General features: G+C 45.0%; 1 protein-coding gene across 1 annotated transcript in view; it reads left to right on the top strand.

Moving 5' to 3' along the window:
* Positions 1 to 17,421, top strand: part of gpr176 (G protein-coupled receptor 176) — a 48,025-nt gene that overhangs the window by 12,440 nt on the left and 18,164 nt on the right. The window contains exon 2 of the mRNA XM_041215123.1: positions 11,077 to 11,329. Coding sequence (XP_041071057.1) covers positions 11,077 to 11,329 — 253 coding nt within the window. The remainder of the gene's footprint in view (positions 1 to 11,076; positions 11,330 to 17,421) is intronic.

Raw genomic sequence — 17,421 nt, 5'->3', positions numbered from 1 at the left:
CTCCTGTTTAACATAGAGTGTGAAGGAGCTGGATTAGCATCAGAAGTGAAACAGCAATTAATTCAAAATGCTTCAGTGCATTGTTATTACAGTGAATGTTAATTCCATTCCTTCTTACCATCATTCAGGCCAATACCAGTAATTATATCAAACAAAAATATTCACAGAGAAATCAGGGAAGTGAAAAAATTGTGGATGTTAAATGTAATGATAACTCCTTCTCCCTCCTTTATTTGAAAATAAAGGGCTGATGGTAAAATTGAAAATCAGCCCAGTTCTGTACAGTCCTAGTAGTTTCACCTTGACATTCTGGCAGTGGTGAGAGGAAGTCTTCCAAAATTATAGTTTCCCATTTGTCTTAAGTTATTGTTAAGTACTGTGTGTACTGAGTGTAAAAAGTGTCAATAGCTGACTGGGTTTAGCTGTAACCTTTTGCCAGCACAGTGCATTGAAGTAAACTGTGATTAATGTGATGTAGCACCAGTTTGGAGGTGGGGTGTGGTGGTGGTGTGAGTGACTCACCAGACAGCTAGCATGTGGATCAGGTGATCGCCAAAAGCACTGGGCTCGATCCTTGTTCCAGTTGAGGTAGACTTGGAGCCTGCCTCCTCACCCTACCCTGAATTAAAAAAAATCACAGCACTTTGCCGTCGTTAGGTGAATAATTGCCAAGGGCCTGTCTGCAGGCAGAGACCTGAAGAAGGAGAACCAATGTATTGCAGTGCAACCTGGGAAACAGGATCGCTACCGATGACAACCTGAAACATGCATTCTCTGTTTCTATCTCCGCAGATGCTGCCTTATTTGTTGAGTGTCTCCAGCATTTTCTGCTTAATTCCAAATTTTTCAGAGTCTGCAGTATTTTGCCTTAGCTTTGGTGATTGGTTGGTGCAGTATCACATGTGGCAACATTAGTCTTTTACCAGAAACACTGGACTCATGTTTAAGTGTCAAATCTGGAAGCATTTTAAGCCTGATCTAGGTTGAAACTATCACATGATTTCTCAATTTAATCATAGTCTCTGGTAAGAACTACATTCACATTATACCAAAGGGTATTGAACAAAACATGCATGACCGGATGCACACATTTTCTATTTATATTAATATGCTTTCAGTCTTTTTTTTACTTCTGTGCATTGTTAATATGATAGGACTGAATTTTACAGACAGGTGGATAGTGAATTAGGGTGCATGTTCACCGCTGGGCCATTTGCCCCTGCCACAATTTTATGGGTGGTGGTGGAGGTGTTGGGCAGGCCACCCGTCTGTGGTCCAGTTGAGGCCGTTAAATGGGCAATTAATGCCCACTTGCTCAACCTGCCATTGCTCTGATTTAATGGACAGCAGGCGAGGCCTCAGCTCATCGTGTGGCCTGGCAGGTTTAACCCTGCTGACCAGTGAAAGGTGAGTGGGTGCCTCCATCCCTGGCCCCCACCTTTGCCAATTGGAGCCCCCTCTGGCAATTTCACCTACTCAGCCCGCTCTCCCCATCTCGCCCTGTCCACCCCCCTTGCTGCCAACCTGGCCCTGGTGAGACCTGGACTCACCTGGGCTTGGGGACATCCATGGTTCCTCTTCCTCTTGGGCCGCCTGCAATACTGGCAGCGGCCACCAATCCTGGTGTGGTGTCGAGCTGCTGGCCTCCGATTGGTTGGCGGCTCTATAAGGCGGGACCTCTGCCTGGAGACGGGTAGAATTCCCGCCTCATATCAATTAAAGGGCCATTGCTCGAAAAATCAAAGCTGGGCGAGCTGGCCAAACGGAGGCGGGCTAGACCCTAAAAAATTTACACTAGGGTGTGGGGAGCCTGCCCTCCATCTAAAACCCAGCCCTTAATTTCTAAGTGTTGTATAAATTTCTAAGCCTTTGGGCTAGGTTGGCTCTCAGCGGTAAAAGAACCCAAATTGTAAAGGTGAACACAATATTTAACATCTGACCTTTGTTCTTACCAAGGCAAGAGATAACTGAATGGAACAGTTGACCTATACACATTTAACATTGGGGCCTCCTGTGATGTATGGATAAGCTCATATTATAAAAGCAAAATACTGCGGATGCTGGCAATCTGAAACAAAAACAGAAAATGCTGGAAAAACTCAGCAGGTCTAACAGCACCCGAGGAGAGGGAAACAAAGTTAATGTTTCGAGTGAGTCCGTATGGCTCACACTGACTCGAAACATTAACTCTGTTTCTCTCTCCACAGATGCTGCCAGACCTGCTGAGATTTTCCAGATTTTTCTGTTTAAGCTCCTATTACACTGGATTCCAACAATGTTCCTGAAAACCAATACCACAGAAGAGAAGCACCCTATTGCATCAGAGTGACGTTTTTGTTTTCCATACTCCCTATTGCTCTTAATGGTGCTAAATTCCAGACAACTTTACCTGATAGATTGTTCACATTATGGTTGCCACGATTCGAATCAATGAGACAAAAGCAAAATACCGCGGACGCTGAAATGAAGATATAAAATGCTGAAAGCACTCGGCAAGTGGAACATCTGTGGAGAGAGAGCTAACATTTCAATGATCTTTCATCAAGTCAATGAGTGCCTCTTTAACATATCGGAGATGTCATTCCAATCTAGCTGAAATGGATTCAAACTGAAACTGCAGAGAGTTCTGACTCACTGCACCACTCAGGCTTATCGTGTCCAGCCTCCTCTTAGACAATCATATTGAGTGCTTCTCATCATCAAATTACTGTGTGTTGATAAATTATCAGGCAGATTAAAAAAAAGCTTAATTAATCACCAATATTCTGCAATAGTTAAGGCCGATTGTATGAGGGAGCTTCTTGTGGCTGTGATGAAGCTTTTCTTATTATTTTATGAAGAAGAGATTCAGGATGATAACACTCATGACAGTCATGAGGTTATTAAGATAAATGATATGTATCATACTTTGTAAGATGAGGTTAACTAACATTTCAACCCCTAACGTCAGTCAACGCCCTTTGTTTAGCCAGTTGTGTAATTGTCTATGTTGTAGCATAAATTCATCTGTGTAAACCAACTCTGGGGCTTTTCTCTTGACATCCAAAGACCACAGTATGGAAAAAGATTACTTTCTTAAATGTTTTTAGCTGCTTGTTGCAGTTTTTTTTGAAAAATATACTTAACTCATAAAATATCTGAAAGAACATTACAAAACATTTCTAAATGGCCATCACAAAAAGTGCAATCAGATTCAACTTCTACACATGGATCACAAGGTGCATCAGAACAATCAATGAATATTACAATCATTTCAATATGGTCATTACAGACAGTCAGACGGTGCAATGGCATTGGAGTTATCAACATACATCATGTTGCACTCTGAGGTGCTTCAATACAATTATAATACAATTAGTATTCAATACATACATTCATTGTGAGCCATACAGCCTGAGGGGTCTATGCCTTTCCCAGCTCCTCAGTGCACTATGCCAGAAAGGTCTTAGACAGTGACCTTCCCCATTGGGCGTTTGCGGCGGCTGCCCCAAGCTTTAGTGCGTCCCTCAGCATGTAGTCCTAGACCTTGGAACGTGCTAGTCTGCAACACTCGGTCGTAGCAGTTGGTGTTTTAACTACTAAAAGCATTGGCTCATTCAGTACTCAGAACTCTTTCTTTGAGTCAGAGGTTTTTTTTTGAAAAATATATTTTATTCATAAAATATCTGGAAGAACGTTCCAAAACATTTCAAAACCACACAAGTACAATCAGATTCAACTTTTACAAATGGATCACAAGGTGCATTAATACAGTCAATGAATATTACAATATGGTCAATGCAGACGATCAGACAATGGTATTGGAGTTATCAACATACATCATGTTGCACTCTGAGGTGCTTCAATACAATTATAATACAATTAGTATTCACTGCAGACATTCATTTTGAGCTGTACAGTCCAAGGGGCTCTCAACAGTTCCCAGCCCCTCGGTGCTCTATGGCAGAAAGGTCTTAGACCTTTCTCCATTGTGCCTTTGTGGCGGCTGCCTCAAGCTTTAGTGCGTCCCTCAGTACGTAGTCCTGGACCTTGGAATATGCCAGTCTGCAACACTAGTTCGGGGACAACTCTTTGCGCTGGAAGACCAACAAGTTTCGGGCAGACCAAAGAGTGTCTTTCACCGAGCTGATGATCCTCCAGCTGCAGTTGATGTTTGTCTCGGTGAGTGTCCCTGGGAACAGCCCATAGAGCACAGAGTCCTGTGTCACAGAACTGCTCGGGATGAACCTCGACAGAAACCACTACATCTCTCTCCAGACCTTCTTTGCAAAGACACAATCCACAAGGAGGTGAACAACGGTCTCGTCCCCACCACAGCCACCTCAAGGGCAACGTGCAGAGGGGGTGAGACTCCTGGCGTGTTGGAAGGATCTGATGGGGAGGCCCTTTCTCAACACCAGCCAAGCTACGTCTTGGTGCTTATTGGAAAGTTCTGGCAATGAGGCATTCTGCCAAATGACTTTGTCAGTCTGCTCAGGGAACCGTCCCACAAGATCCACCCTCTCCTTTTCCCACAGGGCCTCTAAGACGTTACGTGCCGACCACTGCCTGATGGACTTGTGGTCAAAGGTGTTTCTCTGCATAAATTTTCCCATGAGGGACAGGTGGTACGGCACGGTCCAACTACTTGGAGCGTTCCACGGCAGCGTGGCCAGACCCATCCTTCACAACACCGGGGACAGGTAGAACCTCAGTATGTAGTGACACTTGGTGTTTGCGTACCGAGGGTCTATACACAGCTTGATGCAGCCACACACAAAGGTGGCCATCAGTATGAGGGCGATATTGGGCACGTTTTTTCCCCCTTTATCTAGAGGCTTGTACATCGTGTCCCTGCAGACATGATCCATTTTCGACCTCCAGATAAAGCGAAAGATGGCTCGGGTGATCACCACCACGCAGGAGTCTGGAATGGGCCAGACCTGCGCCACGTACAGCAACAGTGAGAGTGCCTCACACCTGATGACCAGGTTCTTACCCGCAATGGAGAGGGAGCGTTGCTCCCACATGCCCAGTTTCCTGTTCACCATAGACACTCGCTCCTTCCAGTTTCTAACACATGCCCTGGTCCCTCCGAACCATATCCCCAGCACCTTCAGGCCGTCAGCCCTGACAGTGAAGGGGTCAAAGGATCAGTCAGCCCAGTTCCTGAAGAACATGGCCTCGCTCTTCCCACGATTTACCTTGACTCCCGAGGCCAGTTCGAACTGGTCGCAGATGTGGATCAGTCTGCGCACCGACAGCGGATCCGAGCAGAAGATGGCGACATCGTCCATGTACATGGAGGCTTTGACCTGAGTGCCTCCACTGCCTTGGATCATCACTCCTCTTATGCCCGGATCCTTCCTGACGGACTCAGCAAAGGGTTCTATGCAACACACAAAAAGGACAGGGGAGAGAGGGCAGCCCTGCCTGACTCCAGATTTAATAGGAAAGCTATCTGATTCCTACCCATTGATTGAGACTGCGCTACTGATGTTAGTGTAGAGCGGTTGAATCCAATTGTGAATTCCCTCCCCAACCCCATTTTGGAGAGCACATCCACCATGTAGGTGTGCAATATTCTGTCAAAGGCCTTTTCCTGATCCAGGCTGATGAGGCAGGTGTCCACACCCCTGTCCTGTGCATAGGCAATCGTATCCCTGAGCAGCGCAAGGCTGTCAGAGATCTTCCTGCCAGGCACAGTGCAGGTCTGGTCAGGGTGGATCACCAATTCCAGAGTGGACTTGACCCGATTGGCGATGACCTTGGACAGAATCTTATAGTCCACGTTCAACAGTGAAATGGGTCGCCAATTTCTAATCTCCTCCCTTTCCCTCTTGTGCTTGTAGATGAGGGTGATGATGCCTTTCCTCATGGATTCTGACATGCTGCCGGCCAGAAGTATACTCTCGTACACTTCTAGCAGGTCTGGGCTCATCCAGACCCACAGAGCTGAATACAACTCCGCCGGCAAGCCGTCGCTTCCGGGAGTTTTACTCTTCTCGAAGGACTCAAGGGCCTTAGTCAGTTCATCAGGATTTAGCGGTTTGTCCAGACTCTCCCATGTACTGTCATCTAAGACCTACGTGATAGAGGACAGGAAGGACTGGAGGCCGTGCTGTCTGTGGGCTTCACATTATACAATCCGGCATAAAAGGATTTGCTGATCCTCAAAATGTCGGATTGCGATGACTTTACTGAGCCGTCTTCTTCCTTCAGGCTGCTGATCACAGAGCTCTCTCTGTGTACCTTTTGGAAGAAGAAACATGAGTACGTCTCATCCTGGTCCACGGAGTGGACTCTGGATCGGAAGATGATCTTGGAGGCCTCCGAGGCAAAGAGCGAGGCTTGCTGGCTCTTCGCCTCTTGGAGTTCCTCCTTGACATCGACCCCCAACCCTGCAGCCAGAGCAGATTCTGCATGTTTTTCTGGAGTTGGGACATTTCCCTCTGTTCCTTTCTTGCTTTCTGGGTGCCTTTGAGGATGAAAAACCTCTTGATGTTTCTCTTGATCGCTTCCCACCAGTGTGTCAGTGACTCAAAGAGGGGTTTCACGGTTCTCCAACCTTTGAAATCCCTCTTGAGCTCCTCAATGTTCTCTGGGGTCAGCAGTTGCACATTTAGCTTCCATGACCCCCTGCCCACCCTCTGGTTTTCCTCTAAGTGACAGTCAGCCAGTAGAAGGCAGTGGTCAGAGGAGAACACTGGCTTGACGTCGGTGGATCTGACTGTGAACGCTCCGGACACAAACAGGAAGTCTATCCTGGAACAGACGGACCCGTCAGGCCACGACCAGGTGTATCTACGCTGCGCTCCGTCTGCAGGGTTGCTGAAGACATCGTGCAGCTTGACATCCTTAACTGTTTCCATCAGGGATCTGGACGTAGCGTCCAATCTGCTGTCGGCCCTGCCGGATCGTCCAGCCACATCGATGATGCAGTTGACGTCACCGCCCAGAATGACCGGCCTGGAGGTTGCCAGCAGCAGTGGGAGCTGCTGACAAAGCTCCAGCCGCTCAGCCCCTTGTGCCGGGGCGTAGACGTTAATTAACCGGAGTGGAGCGTTCTTGTACATTACGTCTGCTACGAGGAGGTGCCCGCCCACCACCTCCTTAACCTGGGAGACGGTGAAGCTGCCTTCCCGCAGCAGAATACCCAGGCCGGAGGAACGAGAGTCGTTTCCTCCCGACCAGATTGATGGCCCATGGGACCACCATAGTGACCATTGCCTGTAGGAGCTGAGGTGCGGTATCGCACACTCCTGCAGAAACAACAGGTCAGCTTTGACCTTGGCAAGGTAGTCCAAGGTCGCAACACATCACGTAGTAGATTTAATGCTACGCACATTTATGGATACAATCTTTACACCCATTTTAAAGCATTTAGTCTCTTACCAAACCTGTTACCTCTGAGAGTCCCAGACCTTTGGTCTGCTCCTGCATACCCATAGTGTTCACAAATTGCCTCACTTTGGATGGGGTGAGGAAATTGTCCTGAACCTCCTCATTGGCGGTGTTCTGCTCGGGTGGCATCTGGGGGTCTGTGCAGAGAACGGGATTTGAAATATCCTCTGTTGGAGAAGCTTCTCCAATCCTCTCCCCCTCTGGGGCATTGCTGCTCCCGGCTTCCCGGAGCTGGGGTGCGCTGAGCGCCTCACTGTTCCCAGATTCCTGGGGCTGGGTGCGCTGGCCTCTTCGGGTTGTGGGCAAAGTTGGGGTGCGCTGGTCTCCTCATTGTCTCCAATGTTCTGGAGCTCAGGTGTCTCTTCCTCCAACTCCCTAGCGTTTTGCCGCTTCTTCTGTAGGTGCCACCCTTTCCCTTCTTCGTCCGAAGAGCAGCTGCCCTTGTCATCCGTGTCGGATGGGAGATGCCTCTTGCCACTTGTCTGGGAAGTGACTTGGTCCCGTCAGAGGTTGAGTTTTCCAGCCCCACTCCAAGGCTTGAGCACATAATTTAATCAGTAGTGAGAAACTGCTATATTATTCAAAGCGCCACCTTTATAAACTGAAGCAGAGTCAGTTAGTAAAACCCATATTTGAAGAAGAGATAAGAAATATTTGCATTTACATAGCAGTAATAGTTGACCTATATACATTTAACATTGGGGCCTGCTGTGATGCACAGATTTGCATTTATAAACACTTTACAACCAATGAAGAACCCTTTGAAATGTAGCCACTGTTGAAATGTGGGGAAAGTAGCAGCCAATTTGCACACACAAGCTCCCAAACGCAAACATGAGATAAAGACCAAATAATCAGATTTGAAAGGCGGCCAAGGCACAGGAGGCAACTTACCTGTTCTATAAAATGGCGCCAAAGGGATCTTTTACGCTCACATGAGAGGGTAGATGGTTTAACGTCTCATTGATAACATTGAGGCAAAGCTGGAGCACCCCCCCCCCACCCCCCCCACCTCACCACTGTTCTGGCCACCATTCATTCTCAACAAAGGTGACCAAAATGGACTAATAGAGGTTAATTTCATTGCTGTTTGTACGTTTATCCACAAAACAACAGCGACTACGCTTCAGTATAATTAATTACATGTAAAGCACTCTGAGAATATGAAAGCTGTATGATACAATTGTTATTGCTTCCTTTTCCTTCCATTCTCTCTTCTGTCCTTTAATTAACTTTTTCCAAAACACAAACATTAAATAGTTTGAGTCAAATTTAGCTAAATACGGACTTCTGACATTGCACGTCATCATACCCATCTTTAAAACTCTGTACTGAAAGAGCTTGGCAGTCATTCCTAAGTTGTTTTTAAACATATCAGCTCTCATAACTCTGACCTTCTACAGCATCTGGCCAACCGAAGATAAGACTGACAGATTTTGTGTGGCTGGGAGCCACGAACACCCATTATTCTGCCTCCCTCCTGTCTAACTTCAACCAGTGATAATACCGCTGCAGTGACAGTAGCATCTGGAAGCATTTTTGGGATGCTCTCTGCTAACGCTGGGACATGCCGGCATGACATCACATTGGTTCCACCGATAAGGACGTCATGAACTTATGATCTGTTTATTGCTAACATTTTTTTGTTTTTTATTGCATTGGATGTTTTGTGCATCACAATGTTCCCTCTTAGCGATATCATGGCAGAAATACTTGGTGCAAGCACAGTGGCCAATTTCTGATGTCCCTTCTCCATAGGTGCTATCACCTGGAATGTAATTAGTCACCTGTACAGAGGAAAACCAGTGATGTGAGCACATTGTAAATTTGAGTCGGGGGTGGGGGGAGTTCTCCTTGAGACCTGGAGCATGATATTTATCAATTAGTCAAAGTGCAGCACCTTTTAGACTATTTGCAGATTAGGTGACACAAAACAAATTAAATCAGCTATGATGGTATGTGGGGCATTTAGCTGAAGACTTATTCACCTGAGAATTCATCAGTCATACGATAGCAATTATAGATTAAAAGGTGAAGTGTACCGACACAGTTGAAAAGTTTTTTAATCAGTTCAACGTGAGTAAAAGAATAAGTAACAGGTAGAGATATAATTCATTCTTCCGAGCTGGCTTCAGTTGTGACCAAATTTATTGCAGTGTCACCGTGCTCGATGATCTTGTCGGAAGTATGAAAAGTCCATTTCAACAATGCAGCTGGAAAGTTTCTCTCTGCAGCTGATTTGAAATTAAACTGTGGTGTTCCTTTATGGATTGATAAATGCAGTTTTGCTGTTGGCTAGAGATCTCTCTGGAGTTGAGCTATTTTATATATCAGTCTCTGGAAAGTCTGCTGACTTTTACACGTTATTAAATAAAAGGACTTATCCCCCTGCTGCGATGTTATCGCTTCAGTTTGGATGAGTTTTAAGTTTCTGGATATATCGCTTTTAATTTTAAAGCCTGTGCTCCAGGTTGTGTTGACCATAAAAAATTCAGCTGCACTTGAGATATAAATTTTAAGTTACATTTATTGACCACGTTATTCCTTAGCAATCAGTGATGCATTATTACTCAATAAACCTGCGGTGACAGGGACACAATCTTTAATCTTGCAAGGTGGATGTTCATCATGAATCAGTGCTTCAGAATATGTCATCCACCAGCACTTGCTAATGACAGGCAGTAAAAAAGCTTACAAATGAACCTGAATAAAACCATTCCCTGAATTATGCAGCATATCTATTATTCAAAGATAATGCAGGAAAGCTAGGTGATTTCAAGATTGTAACTTTGTTGTGACGGTCAGGCGGTGATTATAAATTGCTATTACAATCTGACTATTATAACGAGATTAATACTGGCAGTGGGTGCCAGGTATTTTTTTATTCCCTCATGGGACATGGGAGTTGCTGGCTAATCCATCCCTAATTTTTCAGATGCAAAAAGAAAAATCCAAGCCAACCAAAGCTGTCCCTAACCCTGTTTCTGAGGGTTAGACATGACTGCAACCCCCTGCGTAGCCAAGTAGCCTCATAATGTTCACTGACAGCTAAGGAATGGCTACAGATAAAATGAAAGGCACCAGAGTCCCATAGGCTGCTCTGCCATCAGAGAGAGATGCCTGGTGGTAAGTCTAACCTGAGGGCCATCATGCCTCAGGCGAGGTTGAGAAGGCGGGGCCTTCACGGATGACCTCAGCCAGAAGAGGAATTGAACCCACACCCTGCTTCACAAATGAGTCATCCAGCCAACTGAACTAAATGACTACAAGGGAGATGCCAGAGGGTTGCAGACACCTATGGAACAATACGTGGGGCAGGATTTTCCACACCTGTCTGCCCGCCCGCTGCCGGGATCTTCCGGTGCCGCTACAGGCCAAAGGACTTCTGGCTGGGGCGCCGCAACAGAGCCGGAAAATCCCGGCCATGATTTAGTAGTTCCAGGAGAGCCGGGAGAATGGTGGAGTAGAGGAAGAAAATATGTTTCAAGCAGTTTTGTTCCTTGTGTATTATCCATTCCAGTGTACTATCATTTCTGTAGAATAAATGATGTGAGTTTTTTTTTCCTGTGTGCCATTGTCTTAAAGGCGCATTATGTCAAAAAGGCGCGTGACTGCTAAATGAAACCTCATTGGGCCTCTGCTGCATTTTATTCCTGCTTGCTTCTCACCAGCTTGCCACTTTATTTGATGCAGGGAACCTGGTGGTGTTATGGTCAACGTGCCGCACGTCAGTCTTCAAGGCCGTCACAAACCGTTTCATCAAAAACCTGGCCTGCGCTGGAATCTGTGCAAGTGTCTTTTGTGTGCCTTTCGACATCATCCTGAGTGCCAGTCCACACTGCTGCTGGTGGATCTACACCCTGCTCTTCTGTAAAATTATCAAATTCTTGCACAAGGTCTTCTGTTCTGTCACTGTTCTCAGCTTTACTGTCATTGCACTGGACAGGTTGGTCACATCTTACTACTAGACTATAATACAATGTCAGTAATTCTGTGTAAGAAAAAGGATTTATAGTAATAAATTTAGGCTGTATGATAAAATTTTTTTTTTATTCTTTCATGGGATGTGGACATCACTGGCAAGGCCAGCATTTGTTGCCCATCCCTAATTGCCCTTGAACTGAGTGGTTTACTAGGCCATTTCAGAGGGCAGTTAAGAGTCAACCACATTGCTGTGGGTCTGGAGTCAGATATAGGGATAGCTAAATAGCCATAAAGGACATTAATGAACCAGATGGGTTTATGTGAAAATCAGTGATAGTTAAAACTAGCTTTATATTCCAGATTTATTAATTGAATTTAAATTCCTCTAGTTTCCATGGTGGGATTTGAATCAACGCCCCCAGAGCATTAGTCTAAGCCCCTGGATTATTAGCCCAGTGCCATTACCACTATGCCCTGCCTCCCCACGAGGTTTATAATTTAATTTATTAATTAAATTAATGTATAATTTAATCGAAGATCGAATTGATAGGTACTGGTAGATTTTTCTTTTCTGACAATGATCTTGAAATAATATGGAGTATCACTGAAACATTATTTTTAAACTCTACTACAATTACAAACTGGCTTTGCTGATCCTGAACACTTCATTCGATTCATAATGAATGTCTTTCCCATTTTTGTGCTTTTATCTGCTGTTAAAATGGATGCAATATTATTCAATGGATTAATATTTTGTGATAATTATCTAAAAAGTAAATAAAAGGTAAATAACCATTAGCTGTGGTCTGAGGTAAATATCTATATAATATAGCTGATCAGATAACTTGTGGTGGTGGTGGTGTGTTACAGTTCACTCAGGGAACTCACACTGCTGTGGTAACCTGTACTTTTACATACACGTTGTAATCTGGGGCTATAGATAGTGATGGTAGAGGCTCCAACATTCTTCCCATCACATGGCTGACCAGGAGTCTCCCCCACACATGCCACCTGCCATTGGCGTGTGTTGGAAGGATTTGCAGGTTAATGCTCAACCTGTTTGACAGTGTTATGAACGCATCTTCCTTGGCCATCAAGACCTGGGGTGGGACTTGAAGCTGGAGCTTTCATAAACTGCGCCACAAGGACCTCCTCAGATAACATGAGTGAATTGCACTAATGTTGTGAGTTGAAATATTTAAGACCATAAGACCTTGGAGCAGAAATTAGGCCATTTGGCCCATCGAGTCTGCTCCACCATTCAATCATGGCTGATAAGTTTCTCAACCCCATTCTCCTGCCTTCTCCCCATAACCTTTGATCCCCTTACCAATAATCAACAGTTGGTTATCTTGAAATTAAACTTATAAGAGTTCAATAGAATTGTTAATTCTTTTGTTCCTGTAGCACAATCACCAGAACTGAAAATAAATACTCTGAAGATAGTCTGACCATTGCCTTGTAAATGAGGTAAAATTAAAGTATTTCGCGACTAACCTCAGTAACAATATTTCCACGTAAACCCGCTTTGGTTTTCACTATTCTTTACTCGGTACCTTTATTTGGTGCACATCAGGAACAAAAAATGCTGACTATTTCTTCAGGTTTTTTCCTCGCAGCTGAATGATGGTTAATTAAAGCTGCTTTCTGACATTCTTTTGTCTTTCTGATGATCTGCAGAGATATTTCCCACAAAGATTTCATGAACTGAAATGGGAGGCTGGGTAGATTACTTGTGCACTCATTGCATTGTTCACTTTTCAACAGGGGCAGACAGTCTGGCCATATGGGGAGTCAGGGATCCATGGGATCTTTTATGTCCACCTGAGGTTTATATTGCTTCATCTGAAAGACAGCATCTCCAACAGTGGAGCACTCCTTTGCTTCTGCATTGGAACGTCAGCCTAGATCGTTGTGTGTCAATCCCTGCAGTAGGATTTGAATCCACATTCCTGTGATTCAGGGCCATTGTGCTCTCAACTGAGTCACAGCTGACACTGATATAGAAGTGTCAAAAATTACGATAAAAGTAAAAAAACTGTGGATGCTGGAAATCCAAAACAAAAACAAAAATACCTGGAAAAACTCAGCAGGTCTGACAGCATCTGCGGAGAGGAACACAATTAACGTTTCGAGTCGGTATGACTTTTCAACAGAACTAAGGAAAAATAGAAAAGAGGTGAAATATAAGCTGGTTTAAGAGGTGGTGGGACTAGTAGAGCTGGATAGAGGGCCAGTGATAGGTGGAGATTGCCAAAAGAAGTCATAGACAAAAGGACAAAGAGGTGTTGAAGGTGGTGATATTATCTAAGGGATGTGATAATAGGTGACATTAAGGGTAGAAAGCAGGACAAGCAAGGTACAGATAGCCCTAGTGAGGGTGGGGTGGGGGGAAGGGATCGAAATAGACTAAAAGGCAGAGATAAAACAATGGATGGAAATACATTTAAAAATAATGGAAATAGGTGAGAAAAGAAAAATCTATATAAATTATTGGAAAAAGGGGGGATTGGAAAGGGGGTGGGGATAGAGGAGAGAGTTCATGATCTAACATTGTTGAACTCAATATTCAGTCCGGAAGTCTGTAAAGTGCCTAGTCGGAAGATGAGGTGCTGTTCCTCCAGTTTGCGTTGAGCTTCACTGGAACAATGCAGCAGGCCAAGGACGGACATGTGGGCATGAGAGCAGGGTGGAGTGTTGAAATGGCAAGCGACAGGGAGGTCTGGGTCATGCTTGTGGACAGACCGAAGGTGTTCCGCAAAGCAGCCACCCAGTCTGCGTTTGGTTTGCATTCACTGCTCCCAATGCAGTTTCCTTTACATTGGAGAGACCAAACGCAGACTGGGTGACCCCTTTCCGATCCCCCTTTTTTCCAATAATTTATATAGATTTTTCTTTTCCCACCTATTTCCATTATTTTTAAATGTATTTCCATCCATTGTTTTATCTGTACCTTGTAGCCTATTTCGATCCCTTCCCCCCACCCCACCCTCACTAGGGCTATCTGTACCTTGCTCGTCCTGCTTTCCACCCTTAATGTCACCTATTATCACATTTCTTAGGTAATATCACCACCGTCAACACCTCTTTGTCCTTTTGTCTATGACATCTTTTCGTTATCTCCACCTAGCACTGGCCCTCTATCCAGCTTTACCTGTCCCACCTCCCCTTAAACCAGCTTATATTTCACCTCTTTTCTATTTTTCCCTAGTTCTGTTGAAGAATCATACGGACTCGAAACGTTAACTGTGTTCCTCTCCGCAGATGCTGCCAGACCTGCTGAGTTTTTCCAGGTATTTTTGTTTTTGTGTCAAAAATTAACATCAGGTGACAACACTTCCCCTTGCAAATGGCAGCCTGTCTTTACTCAGAAAGAATGAACAGACTTGCATTGTTTCATTCACATCTTTTAGGAGATCCCAAAGTGTTTCAGATTTAAAGAATTTCCTTAAGGTACAGTCATAGTTGTCTGTTGAAGATTGCAGAGGTTGTGAGCAGAGCAAAGGTTCACGAAAAGCATGTGAGATGGGCAGCCACCTAATCTGTTTATGGGGATGGTGAACGAGGGACAAATGTTAAACATGCCACCAGGAGAACTCCCACTCTTCTTCAAGTTGTGCAGCGGGATTTTTACCAGCTACCCACTAGACTTAGCCTGTGATATACTAACTTATGGACTCCGACAGTGCAACACTCCCTCCGAACCACAATGAAGTATCAGCCTATACTGGCTGGGATTTGAACCCGGAGCCTTCCGAACCAGATGTGAGAATTTTACCAATGGAGCCGATCTGACATTAAAACATGCAATTTGTAAAGTCATTGGGGTTTGAGATCAGTGCCATCTGTGTTTTGAGCTTAATGTTGTAAAGTCACCCGAAGCACAAAAGTAAAAGATACGGGGCCAACTCGAGATATTCACCTCATGGTGCTCTTTGCATTGAATTTTCACCCACTGCAGCTAGTTACAGCCTGGTGGGAGCTTTAAAAGTAAAAAATTCACAGGCCCTGCCTTTTAAACTTAATTGTAATGTTAGCTGACAACCCTGCTAGAGTTCTGTACGCACAACATCCATGTAGTAAACATCATGGTTCTTGGGCACAAAGTAATAAATCAGGATTTATAACTTTGTTGTGTTAGCCCTGTATCACTCAATAGTATATATATAAAGTGTCAGGCTGGAAGCCATGTTATGTAACTGCATTGTTAACTGAACTGGGGTTGGAGCAGCTGTGTTATTAAATCTGGAACAGGATTCCTTACAGTACGCAGGATTTTTTCTTTGGCATTGAATGTATATCCATTTGTTTTGGTGCCCACAGTTGTTCGATTTGAAACAATTGCGGGGTTTTAATCCACTCGCTGCTCACAATATTGTTGTTCCTCCTCATCAGAAGATTAATGTCAGATTCTGTGATTTCTTTGGAAGTTGCAAACAAAGCAACTCAAACCAGGCCACTCCTATGGTTAACTTAGGCAACATTATTCTATTTATAACCTGTAATCAAATCCAAGTGATTCAATATTGCTTGGAGAGGAGCCTCTTTGGCCCACACAATTACATAATCAGCGCAGGAGTCCTTTGATGAATCCTAATTATCGTTGACAACTGCTTGAAGCGAATCTCAGTGATGAATATATCTTTTGCCTTTGTGGAGTTGGTAAACCACCACTGTTCTGTAGAGCAGCCAGCAATTAATAATTCTGAAGGATAATTGGTCACACAAAGACATAATACCATATATATCTTTTTATTTGAGTTTTTCAGCTTTTAGCAGTTGAAGAAACACTATCAGCATTGTCACTTATTGTAATCTTTGTTAAGAGTCATGGGAGGCCAATCAGGCTCCATTGCGGTGGCCCTGAATTGGAAAAATATCAGTCATTCAGATGCTTCCGGCCACATCCAGTGTGGTTGGCATTGTCAGGGTGCTTGTGTGGGTGTGGACTGTGTCCTTAGAAGCCTGTGGAGTGGGCCAATCATGACGTCAAACAGCCTTTAACCCTGATTTGACGCATGATATGCCAATTTAGATTGGCGCGCTTTGGAAGGATTTACAGGTCAACCTGTTTGGCTGCGTTACGAACACACCTTCCTTGGCCATCAAGTCTTGGGGCATAATTTTGCCCTTAATGGGCAGGCGGGCCCCACCGGCTTGGGCGGTGGGCGGGCAGCCGATCGCCACCACCGAAATGGGCCCCGCCGCCATTTTGAGTGGGCGGGCCACCCGACGGGAAGCGCTATGCGCCTCCTGTGCAGGGGGGTGTGGGGGGTGGGTGGTGAGGGATTCCCCATCTGTCAGAGTGCTCTCTTTCATGCGTGCGCATGAAAGAGCATACATCTCCCTGAGACTAAGTGCTGTCTCAGGGAGAGCGCTGACAGTGTTATAAACATAAAAAATAGAGAAATAAAAAAATTATTAACATGTCCCCCTCATGTGACAATGTCACACGAGATGGGACATGTTAATAAATATGACATAAAGTTTATTAAAGTTTTTGAAATCGACATGAAACCTCATCCCGCCAGTGGGTGAGGTTTCATGTATTATCAGAAGCCCGCTGGGGCTCCTGGCTTGCCCATCAGCCTTAAGGTTGGACGGGCAGGTCCTTTAATTGGCTTAATTATCCTGTCAATGGCCTCAATTGGCCATTGACAGGTTGGCGGGTGGACAGCTGATCGCGCTGTCTGCCCATCTTCCTGAATATTTAAATGGGGCGGGATGATGTTGGGGATTCCCCCCCTCCCCCCCCCCTGCCCCTACATCATCCCGTGTCATTTTCATGTCGGCGAGCAGGCCCCACCCCCAACGGAAAAATTCTGGCCCTGGGGTGGGACTTGAACCTGGGCTTCTAGCTCAGAGACAGAGATGCTACCCATTGCTCCACAAAACTTACCATTCAGATTCAGTAAGGAAGGCTATAGTTTCTCTTGGGCTGCAGCATGACTTGGAGATGGAGCTCAGGCAGTAGAAAAGGGAAACAGTGTGCACAGATAGGAAGAGGAGGGCTCTTGCTAGAAGGTCCTACACACCAATGGTCCACTTCTCCTACTTCTACCTCAGCCAGCAACAGAGTTTGAGGAACCTGCATTTCAACAAAGCTCAACTAGA

The sequence above is a fragment of the Carcharodon carcharias genome, chromosome 20, assembly GCF_017639515.1.
Source record: "Carcharodon carcharias isolate sCarCar2 chromosome 20, sCarCar2.pri, whole genome shotgun sequence".
Classification (NCBI taxonomy): Eukaryota; Metazoa; Chordata; class Chondrichthyes; order Lamniformes; family Lamnidae; genus Carcharodon; species Carcharodon carcharias.
This window is presented reverse-complemented; position numbering and strand designations above follow the sequence as displayed.